At 37.5% G+C, this 22,683-nt stretch overlaps 1 protein-coding gene across 7 annotated transcripts in view; it reads right to left on the reverse strand.

The window, feature by feature from the left end:
* The window catches only part of NEDD4L (NEDD4 like E3 ubiquitin protein ligase), a 193,107-nt gene that overhangs the window by 90,359 nt on the left and 80,065 nt on the right, over positions 1-22,683 (reverse strand). For 3 of the 7 annotated variants that reach the window (XM_075021351.1, XM_075021352.1, XM_075021353.1), the window contains exons 4-5: positions 21,325-21,363; positions 18,428-18,481 (exon numbers count right to left, since the gene is read on the reverse strand). In XM_075021351.1, coding sequence (XP_074877452.1) covers positions 18,428-18,481; positions 21,325-21,363 — 93 coding nt within the window. Of the gene's footprint in view, positions 1-12,422; positions 18,402-18,427; positions 18,482-21,324; positions 21,364-22,683 lie in introns of those variants that run through there. The other 4 variants (XM_075021349.1, XM_075021348.1, XM_075021347.1 and 1 more) reach the window with 2 other exon arrangements.

Here is a 22,683-nt window from a genome sequence, read left to right on the forward strand (position 1 = left end):
ATGTAAAAACAATCAAGTATTTTGAAGTCATGTACAGGGAACGGGTCACATGCAAGCTCCCAGAGACAACGCGTGTTTTGCAAACAGTACTCACAGACTTGGGATTTCCTATAGTAAAGACAGGCAAGGTTCTCCTGCGTAACACATTCAGAGACATACCTTTGTTGCATACCCCCCAGTTAGAAAGTTTAACGGCCTTCTCTGTTTCCATGTGCTCTTAGCTTTATGATAGAGGAACTATTTAAAGTAAGATTATACTCCATACCTCCAAGTAAGTAATAAATTAGATGTGTATTGCAGTAACACCCAGTTTTTAGTATTAGGAAAAAATTAGGTAGGATTGATAAATTTCAAAGATACCAAGTCCTAGTGTGAGATAAAGATGCACCTATTTAATGGAAAATTAATTATTTTTTTTTGGTACCTACAGATACACTCTGCAAAGTTGGGCAGCTAGTTAATTGTTCCAAATTCACAGGATTTACAAGTCTATATAGGGAGAGCAACCAAATCCTCTACAGAAATCCTTCTCTACACCCTTTTTAAATTTCTCCTAAGTTAACAGAAAACTAAGTATCAAACAGCTAGCACAATGCAATGCTAATTCCCTAAGATAAAACCACCACAAAGTATACTGTGGGAATGGCAACAGTAAGACAGTTTTATTTTCAGTTCTCTCATTAAATGTAAAGCAGGTAAGGTTTGCTTTCACTTAAGATGTTTGCATTAGGGCAGATGTTGCAAGGTCAAAAAGCTATTAAAAAAAGGTGACATCAGACAGAAACAAATCTATTAAACCAGTTTCCCACATCTAAATGGTTACTGTAAGGTTTTCCCATATTTGGCTGGTGTACCATTACCCACAAAGCCCACATCTACAAAGAACAAAACATTATATTCCACTTGCTCAGTTAAGATCAGGTATTTTAATACAGTAAATTAATTGATTTTGGAAAACCCCTTTGGTTTTGGCTTTAAGCACCAAATTGTAGCTGCTTTTTTACATTTCATACTTCATGTATTACTAAAAACTTTCAGAAATTGCTAGTATACAGCCTCACTTCAAAGAAATGGTAATTGTTTAAAAATGAAAATATAATTTATTTCATTATTAATTTTTTATGCCCAGAATTGACTCACAAAAGCATATTTAGGCCCTGGATTGCATCCAAACTGATAATTAATTATTTTTTACACTACTTCCATTGTAATTCCTAATATTTCTCATTTACTTTTTCTTTTTTAGTGCTGTACATGTGACTGCACACAACTGACTGGAGAGCAAAACCAGCAGCAATATCAGAAACAAAAAAACTGACTATTCAATGGACATATGTTAAGAGATGAAAGCAATCACAGACTTGGCATGAGATTTGTTTTCTAAAATTCAGAATCAGAAGATTAATCTTAAAATAAAATGTCTATCTTTGAGGTTCTTATTGAACCATAACACCGTAATACAGTTCATCCTGGAATTAGGAGAAAATCTTCAACATATTTCTGAATGTAAATCAATAAAACAAGCAAATATTAAGTACATTAATATCTCACTGTCAAAGAAACAGCAGTCTGCCTTTTCAAAGGTGTATTAACCCAAGTAACATCAGGAAAATGCAGGCAGATTCGCACTGCTCCTTCAAAAGTTTTTCTTCCCTGATGGTTGCTATGCAAATAGAAGCAACCTTTTACTGAGAGTACAGATTGTCCTTTCAGATGAACAACCGTCTTCAGCACATTTCCTTCATTCAGTACCATTCATTTACTGAATCTTCCCCACAGAGTATGTTCAGAGAAAGCTCAATTTCCAGTTCAGAGTGGTTTTGTTTCTTTCCTTTCTTCCCCAAGAGCTTAATGATAACACTTTATCTAGAGTAGGAGACAAAGCAGACAATCTGCAGTACATTGCCAATATATGAACAAACTAAAGTAATTTTTTACTTTGAAATATATGAGAATTGAAAATTATTCCCATGACTTAGATTGATAATCACAGAAGTTGACAGGCATAATCCTGAGGACTGGAGGACCTGCTACCACTTTTGAAGAAGACAGAAATTTCTGCATGCTCATCTGTCAATAGAGAACAGACTGCAATATACAGTAAATTGAGACCTACAGACTTGTCACTGAGAAATTTGCAGCGTAGCTTTGCTGGCTGGCAAGCTTTCCCAGCGGCAAGCAGATAATACTGTGCTTTGAAGGCACACTGTTTCAGCAAAGCTTGTACCTGTCCCAAATTGTCCATTTCCCCTCTCTGCCTCTCTTTACCCTATCTGAAAGGACTGTTTGCTGCTATGCCTGGAACAGGACTTTGGCTGGAATTGCTGCACTGTGATTGTAGTTTGGGATTTTGTCCCACACTGTAGCAGATATGTTTTTACACTTAGAGTAACATTTAAGTGTGGACCATAGCTATGGGTGAAAATGACCTCTGAGTAGCCAGCCTGAGCAGCTTCCATTTACCTTAGAAGAGCTATTAAGCTGAAGCCTTTGGAATTACTATGGCTAAATATAAGAAAAGAGCAGTAAAAGGAAGGCCATAAGTGCAGCTTCTATCATACTGAAGTCAATGGCAGAATTCCTAACAACTTCAAATTGGTCAAGATTTAGCTACACACCTTCAAATCATATAAGCCAGCCAAAATCTTATATTGCTGTCTGAATCTTCAAGACGTGTGTGAAACACAAGTGAGTTGGACCTCCTAGAGGCACAGACACCTTTGCTATCTTCACTAAACATTTTAGTTTACAGTGGTTATGATCAGTTCTTTACAGGAAGCAATTCCTACCCCTGTGTTTCACCCAGCTAGTTTCTCATTTATATTTGGTAGGTTTTATCTCAGCCTGCAGGGAACAGAAGCCCGTTCCTCTGACTCACTGCACAGTGTGGCCGAGAATGAGGCACACAGCAGCGCAAAGCGCTCCTGACATCAGAAAGGCTGTTTCGTAAGTCTGGAAGTGAATCGGGAAAGCTGATAATGTCACAAGTACTGTAAACTATATAAATAAATAAAATCTTTCAGAGTTACTTTGTAGCTTGATTAGTGTGCCTTGTAGAGTATCTCTTGCAATCCTATACCTTAAAATGTCAAATTAAAAAAACCCCTTCATGTTATGTCTAGGGCTAAAAACCCATATTAAGGATTACTGAATTCCAAAAAGCTGAATGTGAGTAAACACACTGCTACATAACTGCAAGCTGCATCACCAAATATACTGCAATCATTTCCCACCAAGTATAGTTCACTTGTGTTTATAATAATTCAGTGTGCTGGCAAGCACTCTCTGATAGAGTTTCTAAAAATAATGAAGTGTTAGTAATACAGCAACTACAGCAGCCTCCACTTTCAAACCTTTGGAGAGAAAGCACAAGACTCTGTGCGTTATGTTGAAGGAGATTCTGCTCAACTTTTCAACAATAAAGTTTAGTTCCACTTTCACAGAATTTGAAGCAAATAGATGTCTTGTGGTAATACGATTCTGTGAACATAAAACCATGCTGGAAGCAGATTTCAAATAACTACATGGTTAGCATATTTATAATTTAAAGTCTTTACAACACTAAGTACTAAAAGATAAATGTATTCCTGCACAAAACTTAGAGGAGTCTTTCACTATCCAAGATATGTGCAAAATGTAATGGATATAATTCTTAGCTTTGATGATAATGCTTTAAGTTTTATTTAGAAACATAAATATTTTAAATAATTGTGATTTAACATAATCCCTTAAATAACATTGTTATTCCCACATCTTGATATGATGTGGTTTTTATTTACAGGATGTGGACTAGAAATAATTTTAAAAGCAAAAGCAGAAAAACTTTTTTTTTTTGTAAATTAAGTAAACTGTTTTAAATAGTCACTTGAGGTAAAATGTAGGCTGTAACTTTCTGCAGGAGAATTATCAGCCTCTAATGTCTTGTTTGAAAGGATTTTCACTGTTTGATGAATATCTTCCTTTTTAATTTTAAAATAGCTTGCTTTCAATAATAAAAACATTTAAAAAACCATACTCCAGAGTTTTATGCTTGTGTGTGTCCAGCAATCTGTTGAATACTAAAGTTAATGCTGAATAAGTAGGCTCTTGTTGCCTTATTTATTATAAACAGTGATTATATATTATTCTTTTCAATTAAAAAAATCCCACTCTTTACTTAGTAGGATTAAGAACATAAGATTTCAACAAGTAACTGAAAAGAAGGCCAGTCAGGTCATAGAAATTTATAGCTGAATCTCTCTTCTACTGAAGATGAAGAAGATAAAAATCCTACCTTATAATGCAGTTTATATTCTCTTATTCTTTTCTAGAATACATAAAATACAGCCTGGAAATGCTAGTCACCTGGGAGTTTATTCTTTTCAAACTAGGCTGAAAGGGAAGATGAAGCTTTCTACCAAAGCCACTAAAAAACTCTGAATTTACACCACAGTATACAGTGCAGTATGTATTTTATTTGCACAACTTATCTAATCAGAAGCAATTTTTTCTTTTGACTTTCACTTGCAACAGACTGTACTCCCCTTGCCCCCAATGCTTGAGGAGTCAGCATATATCAGACCTAGAAACTGGAAGGGTATTTTGGTAATGATAATGCCTGGGCCTTTAAATGTAGAATTAACTTTTCCCATATATATGACACAGACCAGCATTTTGCTAGGCTTATGATATCAGAGGACTTAAAATAGAGTGAAGGTGATTTTTTTCCTATTTATTCATTCTTTTTGGAGACAGAAACCCGCATGGTCATACTGCCGATTTTATTAATCTATTTTTCTGCACATAATTGCTAACTTTTGGAAGCTACCAATGCCACCCTATTAAATGAAAAAAACAGATAAAAGCACCAGATTTTAGATGAATGTATGCAGTAATACATTGTACAATGAGATTTAATCTGGTAACAAAGCAAACAGGATAGATTTGGATTTAGAATAGCTTTTTTGAACTAGCACAGTCATAAAATATGCACATTCCTAAATTCTTCATTACTTGACAGCTTTTTTCAAATAGGAAAATAGCTGAATAGTACAAAGAGCAATCAAGACTCTGTATCTGGTTTATTATCTGTAATTTTCTATGGCTAGATCTATACCAAAGCTGCTCTGGCTGGCACCTTCAGTGTTAAGACTGTGTCAGCATTTCCATTATAAATTGAGGGCCTTATAAACAGCTTTAAAGAGATCACTGTGTACTGAAACTCAGCATACAATTTTTCCAGGAGCAAATAGTTTATTACTGCTATTAAAAAAAAGTGATGTTATTTCCAGCTCTTCTGCCTGAAGGTTTATTCTGGTTTCTTTACAGAGAAATACCAAAAGATACAGCTTTCAGGGAGAAAAATGCCTAACAATGAAGTCTAATAAAATTCAGAATATTTTCCCAGGGAACTTTGAGAATGTGTAGGCATAGGGTAAAGACAGTACTGCCAATTCTTGACTCTCTGAAAACTTGACAAAAAATTATATATGGATTTCTTGATTCTGCAAGCTAATTTACACTACTGGCAATGTGCTATTTGTCCTTCACACAAAAAAAAAAAAAAAAAAAAAAACCACCACCAAAAATCAGTCTGCTCCTTGGTACTTTCCTTCTTGTAAAACTTGGTTCTGTTCTGCACATGTTTGAACACGATAGTCTGACCCTTCCAGGACAGGAAGATATTTTAAGAACAGATGTGCAAGCTGATGGAAAGGCTAATTAAGAAGGGGACCAGGTGATTTCTGGTGGGAGTGGGGAGCAGATTACACTTGAAGGATCCCTGAACAGAAAAGGGTGAGAAAAATGGTAATCTCTAGGCAGAGTCTATTGTGGTCAGGCAGATACCTTTCTTTCAGTACAATCTACAGGTAGGTTTGTTGAGGAGAGAGGAGGGAAGAAGAACTTATTTTGTCCTTGACGGAAACCCTGAAAAGACTTGAGGGATGGAATTCATCACCTCTACCTGCAGATGTCAACAAAGTCCTAATCTGCACAGAACAGAGGCTTTCCAGATGGTCATCTCCACTCCTTGTATAGCAAGTGGAGAGACAGGAAAGCCATGGCACCATTCTTTTGAGCTATTTTAAACATCTAGCTAAAGGCAATATGAATTATGTTCTAGAAATGCTTATTAAGAGTCCAGGCAGCAATCCCTGAAGTAGCACTGGAGGGGAAAGCAGCCTTTTAAAGGTGCACTTTCCACACCATTTGCCTACCAATGCCTGTGTGCAGGTGAGCTGTACCGATTCAGCTGTCCTTAAAGAGACCTAGGAAGAAATACTTGCTTCTGACATAGCTTTTGCCTGTTTTAGAAGACCTCTAAGTTTTCAAGAATATGCTCCTGCTATAATCAGGCCTAGCAAATAAAACCATTAACAATTTGACTTTTCTTGTTTTGTACCATTTAGAATACTGTACTGCACTCAGCAATTGCTTCTGAAATGGAAGATGCATAAACAGTTCAGCACGGTTCAGCCATAAGCATCACACACTGAACACCAGAAGTGTGAATGCAGCCAATTTTAACTTTCTGCACAGGTAACGGCCGCTATGCCTGCACGGAGGGATGAATAGACAGACAGAAGGAAAGTCTCTAATGCCAAGTATGTTTTCACTCTGCATGCTAGATCTTAATGGAGTGACTGCTGGTTCTAATATACTTCATCATCCACATGAAAACAGAATAGGCAGATAAACAATTATATATAAGTTCCTTAGGAGCAGGATTTGTCCCATTTTTGTCTATTTTTCTCGGACACTTAGACTTGGTTCAGAAATTGTAAGAGAAGCAATTAAACCTCTTTTCCAATTCAAAAGCACCACCATTTCCCTTACCAACTCAAGTCCTAAGAAAGCATCTGCATGGGGGCTAGTTAAAGATGATGAATGATGTTAAATTAAGTGTTGAACACTGTGTCAATGACAGGCTGGTGAATGACCACAGGAGCAGGCAAGAAGAGTAACACTGAAAGAGAAAATAAAGATCTCCCTCTGTGGACTGCATTAACTAATCTGAAACAAACTCTGGCAATGGTTACTTGAACGGGGGGGTGGTGGTGAATCCCTTTTTATTTTATTTCATCTTTTAAGATTTCCATCAGTTTTTCTTGTCCTGATCAGCAATACATAAACCATTCAGTGTCTCAACACCATCTAAGGAAAGAGACTTTCAGACTTTGCCATAGTTTACACTGAAACATTGGAGGATATTTTTTTTAATTTTTTTTTTAATCAAATGGATCAGTTTATGTACAAAAGCAAAAAAACCCCAGAAAATTCAGTCCAGAATTGAACTTCATACTAACAAAATTATGTCTCTTATTTTGCAAATCACACTGGTAAAAATACAGAACAATGTTATTCCTCCACTGCCCTTTTTATTTGTCATACACAGTGGTACGTGCTTTATAAATTAAGGCTTAGCACAGGGCAAGTACAGACAATTGCTACTTGTTCATTAGTGCTAGGTCAGGTCACAGGATGGAATTGCTAGTTAAGAAATTCTTATTTTCCAACCCACTGGATCCAAGACAGACTAGAAATTTGAAACAAATGGATAAGGAAAGTAAATACTATGGCAGAAATACAGCCTAAAGATGTGGCCAACAGGAGCCCCTTTACAAATTCATCATCTCTTCAAAGGATTGCAAACAATGAAATTTATTTCACTTCGTTTTGCTTCTTGCAGTGAAGGCTTAGCTACATAACAGTGATTCAGATGTTTCTTCCTTGAATATCACTGTGCACAGAGAACTCTCACCAGTTAAGAGTATTCCACAAGGCTGAGAGTAGTAACTCACAAGGCAATGATATATAGAAATATAAAGATAGCATAGTAGCACTAAAGCATACTTGCTATTGAAAACTATGTAATTTGTGAGATTGTCTACGGAATAAATATTCAAGCTAAAAAAAAAAAAGAAAGCACATTGGCCATCCCTTACCTAGTCTTTATTTTTTATTTAAACGTATTACATTTTTCCAATGTGTAAAATTAAATAAAACTATTTCCCTCATTTGATTTCTGCCCCCAGCCTTAAAAAAAACCCAAAACCAAACTAACAAACAAAAAACAACACGCCAAAAAACCAGAGCACAACTATCCCAGGACTTCCATATCATTGACTATGAATATCTTGGAGAATGGTGTGTCAAGAGCTTTTGACCAACAATAGGATAACAGTAAACACCAATCTATAAGGCAAGTTAATTGGGATTTTTCCCTTTGATAATATATAATATAGAATGTCATGATCACATCCCTTCTCTGACAAATTGCTGTCAATATATACAGCTGATGGCTCAGCTATATATACTTTTCTGCATGCAGAATTTGTATGCATTTCTGAACAGAAGTTCCTATATATCTGATATTAATTCACAGTCCAACTAAGGTAGAAATATTGTAGTAGGGTTTCACTGTGTACGGAAGGTCTATAGAAATGTTGAATTCTTTAGATACACATTTCTAATCCTAGATAGAGCAGAAATGTGCATCTTTTATATACACGACATAACATTAGATACTATTTTAGTAACACTGTTGAACTAGAAAATTTTCACCAGCAGTTCCTCTAAATCAATCAGCAATCTCATTGACCTGCTTTCTCTTAGGTCAAACCCACAAATAAATAATCCCCGATATCATTAAACAGATTCGACTCATAGCTCTTCTAGTAGGATATAAAAGAGGATGGTTCAAGGTTTTAAACTTGTCTAGTAGTAGCAGTTTTCTGAGTGGATTACTATCTATTCTTTGCAAAGTTTTGCCCTCACAGAAATCTATTCCAAATCACAGGAAGTCACTAAGGTAAGAAGGGGTTACTAGCAACCTTTTTACAGTGAAGAGGTATCACTGAAACTAAGAAAAATGGCAAGCAGAATGAAAGAACTAAGAGGAGCATTCATCCCTTCTAGAAAAAAGTCAAAATCCATTGTGCTATATATCATAATACAATAATGCATTAAAACACATTATTATGATTCTGAACAAGAATGAAGATTTTTCTCCATTTGTACTGCAGTCGTAATTGTCAGTTGCTAATTACTAATTTTGGAGAAGGATTCCAGCAGACAACTCTGCCTTTCCCCTACACAGTTTTATTAAGAGTAGTTAGCTCTGCTCTAGGTGATAAAAATTATTCCTGATCAAACACAAAGCTCACCACTGACGCATCTGAAGTCCACTGCCTCAGTGACAGGCAGAGGTCTCCCATGAAAGCATTTCCATTAAAACAATGGAACTGGTATCCCTTTCCCCCCAAAATTCAGGGTATCAACTGAAGCATGAAGTTTTGAATGAACTATGACAAAGGGCAGAGTAAGGCAGGGAAGTGGATGTTACAGCCTCCGGGAGAGGCAGCAGCAGAGGAGCAGCAGTTCTAGTCCCTCAATTCCATTGATTTCCACATTCTTCAGATGAATTTTTTAACCACTTCCCATAGACTCCATACAAAAGCTATCACGTGCATTGCATGTGTTCACTCCAACCCTGCTTCCGCTTTCACATAAACGCAATTTTGCCAAAGACAGTGTCTCAGCTAGAGTTTAGGCAATCAGTCGCTGGTTTGCCACACGGCACCAGCCTGAATGAGGCACATGTCTTAGGTGCCCACATTCAAGTCTTCCGAGCACTGTGCACCATGGAATTTTGGCCCTTCATGACTGCCGAACTGCGTTTATCCTAGCTTGGTCTTTTTGGTTTACATGCCCCAATCCCAGCTGACATCTTAGGAGCATAGGTAGATTCTCTGTACTTTCACAACAATATTTATTCTAAAATTATTTCTAAGAAAGGAAAATAAAAGCTGAGTTGTGAGAAACGCAGACTTGCAGGGTTGAGAGTTGCCATTTCTGTTTGTTAACTAAATATAATTCAATACTACTACTACAACAACATTTTGTTAGGGCCCTTTGTATTTTTATAATGACAAAGATGCCTTTGTCAGGTCTCTAAAACAGTTGTCCAATACATGAGATTTTTGAAGCGTTTCCCACAAATACAGCTATGCACTCACAGACCCCAAATTACAAACAATGTGAGTATTTGTTATATGCCACAGTATATATACACACTTAGCAGGAGCCTATTGCATTACATATAAAATATCATAGTAGTCAAAAGAATTTTTAACAAGGCTTCCAAATAAAATTTTTCACAATTGGACATAAGTTCATACTTTACTTAATATTTTATAATGACTTGTAATGAAATACATCCTGCTTGCCCAAAACTGCTTCTGTCTAAAACAGAAGATATTTGAAAGGTCATAAACACTTGGTAGCAGTAGGACTGCAGACGCCCGCTTGAATGTTTTCACTCAAGATAAATAAGGCTGTAGCAGCTGCTGCTTACAGCCCCAGGCCCATGGCCTATATCAATCAAATACACACAAACTTGTTTAACTGGAAGAGTCTAGAATTACTTTTTTTAAATTTTTTTTTTTTTTTACACTAACAACTATAAAACATGGCAACTTTTCTCGTCAGCTTAATAGAACAAATATTTCAGGCACACCCTTACTTCGCATCATAGGTCCTCCAAACAAACTTCTGTGGGATAGATTAAAAATGACACCTTACTAAAGAATGTTTTATATTTATTTCAACAAAATAAAGCAAAACTTTCACTAAAATGCTTTCATTCCCCACAATTCCTAAGGCATCTTGCCTAGCCAATCACTTCTACCACAATATTTCTGGGCTTACTACAAATATGAGAAAACACCACAAAAAAGTTTGAAGTGTCAATTCTTTATTTTTGAAACTTTTTGCACTAAAGAATGCAAGTACCATTTGGACTGAGTGCCTCTGTGACTGCCATGCTTCATGGCTTACTAAATTGATTTCACATGGTAACTAAAACTAAGAGCACATAGGAACAAATTTCATAATTCTCCTCTGGAAACACTGAAGTATGTCTTTGGTATATGAATCATCACTACAGTGAAGATCAAAGAAGTGACTTTAGGGGGTAGATCCTTCAGGAAAATGAGAACTACTGCAGAGACACTGGGGCACATCTCTGCAAGTTGCACAGATCTGTAAACCTCTGATGCTTTTGTACTAGGTCTGACATACTATAGCTACTTATATAAATGGTTATGGTGGTTCCCCATGAACAGCTTTTATTTGAAAAGAACAAGGGATAATAAATAGGAAAGGGAAACATACTGTACTGCATACATGAAAATCAAAAGAAGAAGAAAAACAGTGAAGTTTCTGCATTCCAAATTTACCTGCTGAAATGGTCTCAGGCTGGCAGGAAAGATACTATACACTAATTAAGAAAATTGCTACCTTATGGAGACTGAAAAGAAACCTGTACTGGCAAAGGATTTTTTTTTTTTATTTTACTTTTTTTAAAATAAAAGCTTAGGGATACTTCGTCATTTTCTACTCACAATGTCTACTGAAGAGCTAAAAAGAAGGTTATACTGGAATGGCATGGAGACTATTAGCTTTTTCATAAGAAAGCTGCAGAGTCATCATACAGCCTTGCTGCAGTGAGCAGCTGTCTTTCTGTGCTACATTTCACTGAACGAAAATGCAGGAAAACAAGAACACACAAGCAATGAAGACCAAAATCTCTTATAGAGAATCTGTTTTCACAGCTGGAGACAGAGTGCTTACTATTCTATATACAGCATCACTGAGCTTAGGAACTCAAGTGGGCAGTGTTAAATTGCACAGTAAAGCAATTTAAGCAAATGACTAATCTAAACCTTAAGTTTCATTCCTACTTTGCTCTTTTTTAAAAGTGGTTTAAAACATAAAACATCAATCCTCTCCCATTACAACAAAGAAAAACCAGAACTGTCGAGCCACTTGTACTATTGTTCGATCAGGACTTGTAGCACACAAAAACCAGGACATGTTTTTAACTTCCAGAAAAAAAAAAAATTACTATAAGAAAGATTTTTATTTTTTTCCCTAGCTTCTTGGTACCCTAAGTCAGTGTCTTGACTGGAATTATCATAAGATTTCTACAGTCTTAGCTACTATTGCATTACAATACACATTTTAAAATTGTGTAGAGGTACACACACGTGTACATTATACTTAGAAGGTGTCAAAAGTACTTATTTTTAAAAACAGAGTGCATGAAAAATTCTTCAAGCAGCAAGGTCTCAACCAACTAAAATAATGTGAACATTTAATTTGACATTTGAATGTTCTGATTTTTAAAAATCTTTCCAGCTGATGTAACACTGAATTAAGAAACGTGTGACATTAGGATCTCAAAATATTACACTGGATGTAATCATAACTGAGAGCAAAGTTAGATTAGATTAGAAATAGAGATGATTCGTGGCTTGCTCCAGAGAAATGCAGAACATTCTAGCACTAACAATGGAAATGCTTCAGTTGCCCCAAGTCTAGAAACCTTTGTATAGCAATTCTGTATTTTACTAGCATAGCATACTCAGCATCATACTTACTGTGGTGCTGGCTGTTGTAGGACCAGGGGTGCCACGACGCTCTTTACAAACAACCTGATTTTGTTCTTCAGGACCACGGGTGACAAGAATTCTGAAGTGCTGCTGCCTCGTGTTTTGATCTGGTCTGATTTTAAACAAACATCCCTGCCCTTGAGGAATCCGCTCTACCGAATTGCTTCTAGATATTTCTGACCCGTTCCTGCCATTTCCATGCAGTTCTGAATTCAATCCATTATCTGTAGGGCTAATTTCTTCTGTTGGCGGCTGGACAGGGTAGGAAGTACTCCTTTCTAGCCGTATCCGGGGATACCTGACCAATCTGTCCCCTTTTGTTCCAGTAAAACCAAAGTTATACTCGCCTCCTGCACCTGTACCACTTGTCTGCGGTTGCTGTAACTGGAGAACAAAGAACTTTTTCCCTGAATTCGCTGACATATCTGGCACATGTTGCAAAGACCAACGCCGGGGTTCAGGGGTGGGAGCATTATTTTGAGCCTCAGTACCAAAGGGTAGTAGAGTAACCTGAGGCACATCTGCACTTGAAGCCCGATGCTGAATCCTCACACCGCTTATGTTTAAACCTGGAGCTGCTTCATTTGCCTCACCTTCTTGGGTAGTTGATGAAGCATCCTCACTCTGATTATTAGAAGGAATAGTACAAAATATTCTATGATTACAGCAAATAGTTCCATTAATCTGTTGCCCTAACTCTCCCGTCAGCCTGGGTGGAGAATTTTCAGGAGTCACCTCTGGACTGCTTGGAGAAGAATGGTTTTCAACAGGGGATGCATAGTGCTCCCTGAAGTCTGAGAATTTACAAGGAAGCGTCTCCTCAGGAGATTCCAAGGTTGCGCACTCGTCCGTGCAGCCGTTTGCAGCTTTGCGCTGAAGAGAGATCTGCATTGACGAGCTTCTCGTTGGACGCGCATCAATACTGTTCAGCAGCTGGGGAATAAACATGGATGTACTCCTTTTTAAGGAGCCCACTTCTTGCAAATCGCCGCCACCACCATAATCTGCTCCATGTCGAGAGAAAGCATGAGGACTGTTTCTTCTTGGCAAAGTGTGGAATGCCATGAAAAAGTCATCTTCTCTCTCCTGGTCGAGGATCTCTGATTCAGGGGCTGTGTTGCTTCGCCCAGAGCCAAAATGAAACCGCAGCCGATGGGCCATGGTTTTACAGAGAGAAGAAAAGGAGAGGGAGAACAGCAACAATTCAGGCACTGCCAGAAGTTAAAAACCAAAGACATAAACTCCAAGAAAAAGTGTCCCATCTGCCAAACTGTTAGCACTGCAGCCCTGATAGCGACAGATAGCAGAAATAGCCCAAGTGGCAAGCAGCATTCCAGGCATGATTGGGTAAGAGCAATCAGCGCTCCTACACACTGTGACATAGGGTAGGATGGTGGGAGTCACGTGGCCTGGTTCCCCCTCTCCAATGTAAGCTAGTGGGGGTTTTGTTTTTTCTTTTTTTTTTTTAATGCCAGCAAGAGCCTGAAACAGCACCTTCACAGCTGCTCCTTTTCCATCAGAGAGGAGCGGCCCCAGCGGGAGAGCTCTCACAGCTGACTAAGGCAGCGAACACACTCGGCACTGCTATAAATCTAAACCACATCATATTCACATGGCACATTTGTGTAAAGCGCGCACACAAAAATTTAACTACAACAAAAATACTTCAATTTAGTGATAAAAGTTTAAGTCAACTCCACATGCAAATGAGAAAAATTATTTCAAGCTTAACATTTTGGTGTGTGTTACAGCATTAGGCTATCATGGCAGAACATGAATAAATATAGCACGGTTATGCTTTCAGTTTTAACTGTGCTAATAACATGATTAAGCAACAAACTTCTCGCCTTTGAAAAGCCACAACTTTTACATTGTCCCTACGATCGCAATATAACCTACACTACCCTGCACAGTCCCTTTTAATAATTAAAAATTACAACAAACAAAGCAATCAAACATATGGCAAAGATTTCTCACACAGTAAAATCAGCAGAAATGTGCAAGATGACAGGAGACAAAGTTTCTTTTTCAGTTTTACCAGGCAGTAAAGACCAGGGAAAACCAGAGACGAGTGTTGCATGTCCTTTTGTACCGATTTGTCTTAAACACCGGACAGAAACTCTGCCTGCCCATTGCTGGCCAGTCTCCAGCGAGAAAGTTAGCAATATTACGAGTGTGATTGCCAGCACGGAATACAGTTATGCTCTCCGAGAGCCAAAAGACCTCAGAAGAAGAACAGACAGACAGGATATACCAAAATGTAAAACAAACACCCTAAATCCGCTCTATTACAACACCGAAACTCAGTGGTCTGAGGATACTCACATTTGAAGTGCACTCACAATAGCACTTGTTAGCACATACTAGAAAAGAAACTCTGTTTAGCAAGAAGTGTAGTTTCATTTCAATACACAGACATTTGCTCCCTAGGAGAACTTCAAAGCCCAAGTTTTGTCAACAGCTCTGAAAATTTGTAGGTGGAGGGTCAATACTCTAGATAGACATTTAAACCTCTGCAAGCAGCTTGTTTTCAAAAGACAGAGAATGACCAATCATGAGAGAAATGGAAGCTTAAAACGATACAACTGCCAGACAGCACAATCCCCTATTGTTTTAAGTAGACTATGAGCCAACAAGAAGAAAAACATGAATAGCTTCTACACAGCAACAGTACTGTAGATTGCCTTGTGGAAGGCACAGGTGTTGATATTATTTTATCTTATTTTTCAGATAAAACATATTATCCAAGGTCACAGTGTCTCTTTGCACCAAAGATGAAGCTTGCATCATATATTCTCTATTTTGATTGGGGTATAGAAAGGAAAGGACGTACTGCAAAGACAAAGTTCTTTGATAATTTGGGAACATGAAGAAGAAACAAAGTTCTTGCAATAAAAACCATGCAAGTATTGACTATATGTATTTCCGAGTAAAACCAAAATAACCAGTTCAATTTCTCCTCATTCTATAAGCATAACCTCATGGAAATCTGCTACTCTAAAACCCTCCATGTACTTGTTTTGTCAATAGCTCAGAAGACCTTCCAAAAGGAATGCAATGGTTTCTAAACAACAGGTTGCTGCCTTTGGAAGGAGGTTATGAGCCCAAGGGCAGACTGTCTACAGAAGTGGGACCACAGGAAGAACAAACAGAAAGAAGTACTGAAGCTTACTAGAAGTAAAAGGCCAGTACTGCATACAGAAACGGGAAAATCTTAAGCCGTACATCTGACATGAGTATACCAGAACTGTCATTTCTCAGCTGTCACCATGTATAGAATTTTGACCATCACACAGGGACATCCCCGCGCATGACACTGCCCTCTGCAGGCCAGCATGACACCTCTCCCACCACTTGTGCTTTGTCCTCCATGCCAGCACAAACGTACTCCAACGATCCGCCAAGACACACGCAAGCCACGCAGAAATGTCTGCACAGTCCTGAGCCCTGGCTTACATACTCTGCCTCACAGTTACAGGATTTCTGCTTCAGCATTGTTTGCATCAGCTGGCAATGGAAGAGGGCCTTAAAGCTGGGAAGAACTGACCGACAATCTCCCTTAAGTTCAAAAGTTATAGGACAGTTTTAATAGTGCAAGTGGTCATTATGATCATTATATGTCAATAAATATGCTCACAGTCAGCCCACTCTAAATAGACACTGTCACAGATTTACCAATTTACTTCCTCCTAAAGGAAGATACAATCATTTGACTATAAGTCCTTTTTTTCCCCAGAAGATTACAGCTTGTATATTTTCCTTTTCTCTATATTTAATAGGAAGGCAGAGGAAGACATTTTCCATAGTGTGGTGTTTGTTTTTTTTTAATAAAAGGATCTTCACAACACTGATCCTAACCTTTGCAAAGCAAACAAGTTTAGGTTCAGTAGAGGTTGTACTGCACCCAACCAAGAAAATGTTAATACCTGAACTCATAAACAAAGAGATGGTGTTAAAATTTTCAAAAGACAAAACCCCAAAAGACTTATTCACCCAGTATGCCATTGCACTGGCATATTGTTGGTGGTGCATTTCTTTGCCTCTCTCCAGGCTGACGTATGGACTCGGGAAGGCTCGCCAGCCCTCGGCGTAAGCGTGAGGAGCCGGGCAGCGAAGCGACCCTTGGCTGTGCCAGGAACTCTTCCCCAGCTGAGACAGGGAGATCTGCTGTGCGTCTCAAGGACTCCTGCTGCCCGGCGGAGGGAGGCGGCGGACGGGAGGAGAGAGAGCCACTTCTCAGAACAACCTGCAGCCAGTTCTCTCTCCTAACGACCTGCAGACCTTGTTAGTACAGTCCTCCCCCGACAGGCTGGGAGCAGCCCCTCTCTGTGTTTGGAGTTCTTCTCAGTCTCAGAATTTCCCTTATCTGCATGTGAAATGGTACCAGCACAGCTGGCATCCCCGCAGTTTGTCGATGGCAAAAGTCCATCACCTCCCAAACCTACAAGCAGCGGTGCTACAGGAGGCCCTTGGAGCTCTCCCGGACCGCAGCGGGATGGGACCAGCATCTCCCTCTGAGCGGGACGCCTCTCGGAGCTCCCAAACTCTCCTGTTTGTTTGGGAAAATCGGAGGTCTGTCGCCGAAAGCCGACACGGCCAGGGCTGGTTCTCTCTGCTCCTTGAGGCTCGACCCTTCATCCGTTGAAACAAATGCCAAAGCATTCGAATCAAATATTTTCACTGAACTCAAGGGGAATTTTTAACAGGCATACCTCTTTTTCTCTCTTTTACTCCCTTTTATTCCCTTTTCCTCTCTTATGTGTTTCTCTTAGTGTCTTTATGCATGGATGTGTACTAACTTGAATAGTCTATAGTAAGTTATAGCCAGTACATTTTAAGATATAAGTGATTACTTTCAAATTTATACTTAAATCACTGTTGTGATTTTTATTCAACTGTGAATGGATTTTAGGCTGCTACTATACTCATAATCCCTTTAAGCTATAAACCGTTGCCCAAGTCTGGGACTAGGAGTCGATCCAGCCGCACCTAGACTCTGACAGGAGTTTAGAAAGCAAGGGGGTCTTCTCTGAACCTCGTGACTCAACGGGAGGGTCTTCCTTACCCTCTCCCACATTCCCTTTTACCCTATTATGTTTTTGGTCTCTATACACATCAGTTTAGTTTGATTCTGATTTAATTTTCCTGTGTGCATTTTATCTATGTACTAAGTAATAGAGTGAACCTTGCCATTGAATTCTGTGAAGTGGCACTTTTATACAAATTTCTATTAAATCATTTTTCTATCGCTAATACAATTGGAGGTGATTCTTTAATCGATCCAAACTTCTCTCTCATTTTTAAATTCCCCCTGCAACACATATGTAACCTAATATGTTCAGAATAAGTGTCAGTTACCGTACGTATGTCTCTGAAAACCTTATCTACTTAATCCTAACAAAAACAAGCAGCAGTAAGATGTTGGAAGACTTCTCTAGAAAAGTTACTGCATCAGACAAATTAAGTTCAAGACTAAAGGCACTAACAATATGCTGGGCTTTATGAGGCAGAGAACTGAAAACATAACAGAGAGCATTATTTTGCCATTACCTTAAACATTCATACACCCACATGTTGAGTACAAGGTACAACTCTGGTAACCACATCCCAAAAAAGGATGCAGAAGTATTGAAAGGTAAAGAAAGAGACACTAAAATGATCAGGGGGTGAAGCAATTACTAAGTGACTAAAAAGGTTGGGACTTTATCGGTTTGCAGTAGAGAAGCCTAAGGAAGAATACAATGAGTTTTTCACTGTCAAAATACTGGGTTAAGGAGGACCATTTTGGTCTGACCCAGCAGGGTACTACTATTGAATTTAGTGCTCTGAATATTAGTCCCCAAACCAGATGCTTTTTATGCTTCTAACTGCATTTCTTAGCACACTTACTTGAACAACAGACAAAAATACATCTTTAAGATGTGCTATATTTTCATCAGCTGTGATACACAGAGCCTTGTGATTAGTAAAACACAATGAAGACAAGCACTCACCAATCTGTTTTCATCAAACACTTCAAACAGGAGACGATGATTGGTTGGGTTTACCTATGAGAAAATTCAAATAATGTCACTTTAGGTTCATTAGCTTGACGATAACAATATAGGGGTACTAGTTCATACAGTGATTAAACCAAAGGCAAACAGAACAGGACTAACAGGTTTTATGTAAATCTTTAGTTTTACTTAAACTGGAGCACTAGGACACCTCGTTTCTAAACCCTACTGCAACTAGAAATAGCCCAGCAGTTAACACTAAAAGCTCTCATTTACTGTGTTCAATGCAAGACAGTTACTGCATTCCTCTTTCTACAGAAAACTCCATAGAGGAAAAGCAAAGCTGCTGCATATTGCCAAGCTGCATGCAGCCATAGGGATGAGAGGAATCTGGAGAGGACATCCCTGGGCAAACCAGACTGCCTCTGTCTCATGTCACTCCCAGTATGTGCTGCAGCCAGGAAGAGCTAGGTGGCTTTGGCTGCCTTGAGCACAGCAGCAAAGCTAACTTGGTCTCAGGAAAGGTGGCCTGGCCTCCAAGACAAGCTCTGTGTTTTGGGAACAAGTCCCAGGCTGGACAGAGTATCAGGGCTCCCAGACTTTTTTTGTTCTACAGCTGCAAAGCTCAATGAAACTGCATGGAGCAAGAGTTTTACTCTATTTCTTTCAGAATTTCACAATCATCTGTATTTTGGACTGTCCATTGCTCACCATTTCTAGCCCATTTATGACAAGCCTGTGGAAAACCCAACAGAAGTCTCTCCAACACTTGAAAACAGCAAATATATCTCCATAAAATTATTTACATTGAAGTAAATTTAAGCAGAAAGACTGCCAACATTTGAAAGGAAAAAACAAACAAACAAAAGAACTCTGGCAGGAAGACAAAACATCACTATTAAACAAGAAAAAAGTTCTATAGTATTTGATCGACTTGATATATTTTTTCAGAAAAACTTTGTAAGCCAGGTTACTATGTCCAACTTGTTTAATTGAGAAAATTGAGAAATAATATTCCACAATAGACTGATAATTCTGTGGGGGTGGCAATGGACTTCCCCAGTTTTAAGAAAATCAGAGAACTGTGACACAGAAAAAAGGGTATGCGTAACTTTATATATCCACATTATTATTTAGGATTTTCAAGATGTTTTAAAAGAGCTTCTATGAACTGTATCTGTAGTGTAAGCAACACAAATTGTGGCAGTTTTGTGTATTCTCTTTACCTGGGAAAAACAAATTATTAAAAAGGCTACCTTGGATAATATCCGTTAAAATTATAAGCACAAATAAACATAACAAGCTTGCTTAATCCTGAGTAAATATATTTCACTTTAAAACACGTGAATTTGTTCCTTACAGTCTATCTTACAACTCAGCATGTTTACGAGACCAGTATTCATAAAGATGGGCTTATGGAGGTGAGGTCATCCATTTCTGAATCCCATATGCAATCAGGATCATATCTGGGAGAGCTTGAAATGGCTTCAAATAGGTAAACAGTTTAAAACTTTCTTTCACTTCCCTTTCCTGTGCAATGGTCATGATAGTAATCTCTCTATATTAATTTGTCCTCTATGCTGAAGGCAAAAGCATTTGAACACTTCACCATAAAATGCTCTCTTACAAGGCTAATGACTTTCTAGGAAAATTACAGTATTAAAATTCCTCGGCATTTTTACAGGCAGGTAGCTTAAGTTATTCCATGGTAGAGCCACCTCTGTAACAAGAGGTGTGCAAACATCAACAACCACTGTGATGAAAATAGAAAACCTTAGGTCCAGTCGTAATTTAGTGTGAAGACAGTTACTATGGACTCTGCATAACATCTAAGTCCATATTTTGCCCTCTGGGTATGTTATAAAAATCAAAATATTTCATTAGATAAAGATGATCTTACATATGTATTACCAGCTGCAAAACCTAGAAAAGCTATTTGGTACATGTTTAAAAATAAAAGTTCCACTTAAACCTCAAAAACCTGTGTATTAAGTTACATTGGTGGGAACTATCTATCTAGAAGATCCTATTAGCAAGACAGTCAATTGCTAAGACCCTATAAAACAACATTCAATATGATACCCGTTTTTAAGAATCTACAATGACATCTTTTCTCAAGCAGCTGTTTAAGATTAAATTTTAAAAACCACTGAAATTGTACCTAATCTTCTTTTGTGAAAGCTACAGCTGCACTAAAATTAAGTCATTCTTCTTTGGAAAAATACTTTCAACAACTGAATAACAAAGTTGTTACCACCCTTCTCATTTATATTATGTCGCTTTTGATAATCACTATTTTAACCCCTCCTTTACCACTTTCAAATATTTAAAATTATTTTTTCTGACAAAAATCACTCAGTTTTAGCTGTAACTTGGTTTTCATTTTAAGCAAGATTTAGAAAGATTAAAATGAAACTACAAAAAAATAAAAAAGCATATTCTGACCTTTTTGGCAAGGAACATCAAGGCCAAGAGAAATTACTTTTTCTGTCTTCCTTCTCTACATTTGTATTTCTTTTTTTTTTTTTGCCATGATAACTTAAATTTCATAGAGCTCTTTGAAATAACTGATTTGCCACTGTATAAACATTTTAAAACCACAGCAAACATACTCTGCTAAAAACACATTTTCAAGTAAAAAGAATTTTTTAGTCAGATTAATTAACTCAAAACTTACTCTAAATAAAATCTCAAATTGTGAAACAGTCCATTTCTAATTAACCTTATGCCAATTTCCGCTGATCATTCCAACAATGAGCAATTACATCAAGATAAGCATTTTTTAATGTAAACATATAAACAACAAATAAAAAATAAGCTTCTTCCCAACCTTATAAAACGCAATGTGATTAACTGTACATGTTAGTCATGATTGCAAGTAAAGGGAAACTTACTCTAAAATAAAATTCTTCATTCCATTTTGGATTCAGTGTCTGTAAAAGAAATAAACATATTTACATACTAAAATTTCTTTACGTTTGCCATTTTGCAATCATCAAAATGTGCATGCAAGTGACAATTTTCTAGGGAAAAAAAAAAGGAGAAAAAAGCATGTCATAAAAAAATTGAAATAAAAATATTGCCATCAAATTATTTCAAAATTCCGTACTGAATAAACTAAACATGGGAGGATATTTGAGTCAGATGATCCTAAAATAGATGTTAAGTATAAATAGGATTCTGTGAGTAAAAGGCAAATCACTGAGACCCTATAGAAGTAAAACCTGAAGACATTTCATTCTCAAGAGCCATTTAAAACCAGGTTTAAAAAAAAAAAAAAAAAGTATTTTTTAAACACAAGGACAACTTTAGAACTACAAAAATAAGGACAGTTTTATACTGTAAACTAAACAGAAAAAGAAAAAAAGAACAAAAGGAAAGGTTATTTCCTCTGAATAGGTATGATTCTCTTCCTAACCTCCCCCAAGCCTATGGAGGATTTTAATTTTGTTTTAATAGCCTCAAAAAAATGTACAGAATAAAATATGCATACAGATTACAATCTGAAGGAAGCTCAAGCATGAAATAATAAATTGATAAAAAAAGAGAACTACAAACATTAGTAATTTGGGCAATTCAAATTTGGGTAAGCTTAAAAACAAGTATGATACATCCAATGGTTTTGTTTTTATGCCAAATCATTCCCTCATTCTCTCACATAGCAGAGATTTACCAGAAGAGCTGACAGTAAAAATTGGCTCTACACCCACCAAAATTTTGTTATAGCAGAGAAGGAAAAAAAAACCCTGTTACTTTTTAAATACTTGTATTCATCAAATGCGGCTGTTATTGGCAAGAGAGGTTCCATGTAATTTAACAAATGAAGCATGGTCTCATGCTAAACTTGAGGGCACTACTGTCCATCAATAATGCATTAATTTTGAATGCTGCTTAAGCGCAAATACAAATTTCAGGAAATATTTGATGTATTAGGTAGCACAATTTTTGGTAAATGCCCTGGTAACTGGCAGAAATTTCTTCCACCTTTACAAGTCAATTAGTAGGTCAAGTCAAAGTACAAACACCAGAATCCTAGCAAAAGAGAAAACCACTTCTAAAGAAAGGCTCCAGAAATAAATGCATGAATAACTTCATAAAGGATATTAGCAGGGAAACAACAACAAAAAGACTCATCAGCAAAGAGAGCTGCATCCTAAAAAGGGCAAGTGTTGTACAGATAAAGAACTGCCAAGAGTCAAGCTGAGTTAGATCTTCCACAGGATATTAGAACAAACACAAAGAAGGTTTTTTCA

Source organism: Buteo buteo, chromosome Z (assembly GCF_964188355.1).
Source record: "Buteo buteo chromosome Z, bButBut1.hap1.1, whole genome shotgun sequence".
In the NCBI taxonomy this organism is placed as follows: domain Eukaryota; kingdom Metazoa; phylum Chordata; class Aves; order Accipitriformes; family Accipitridae; genus Buteo; species Buteo buteo.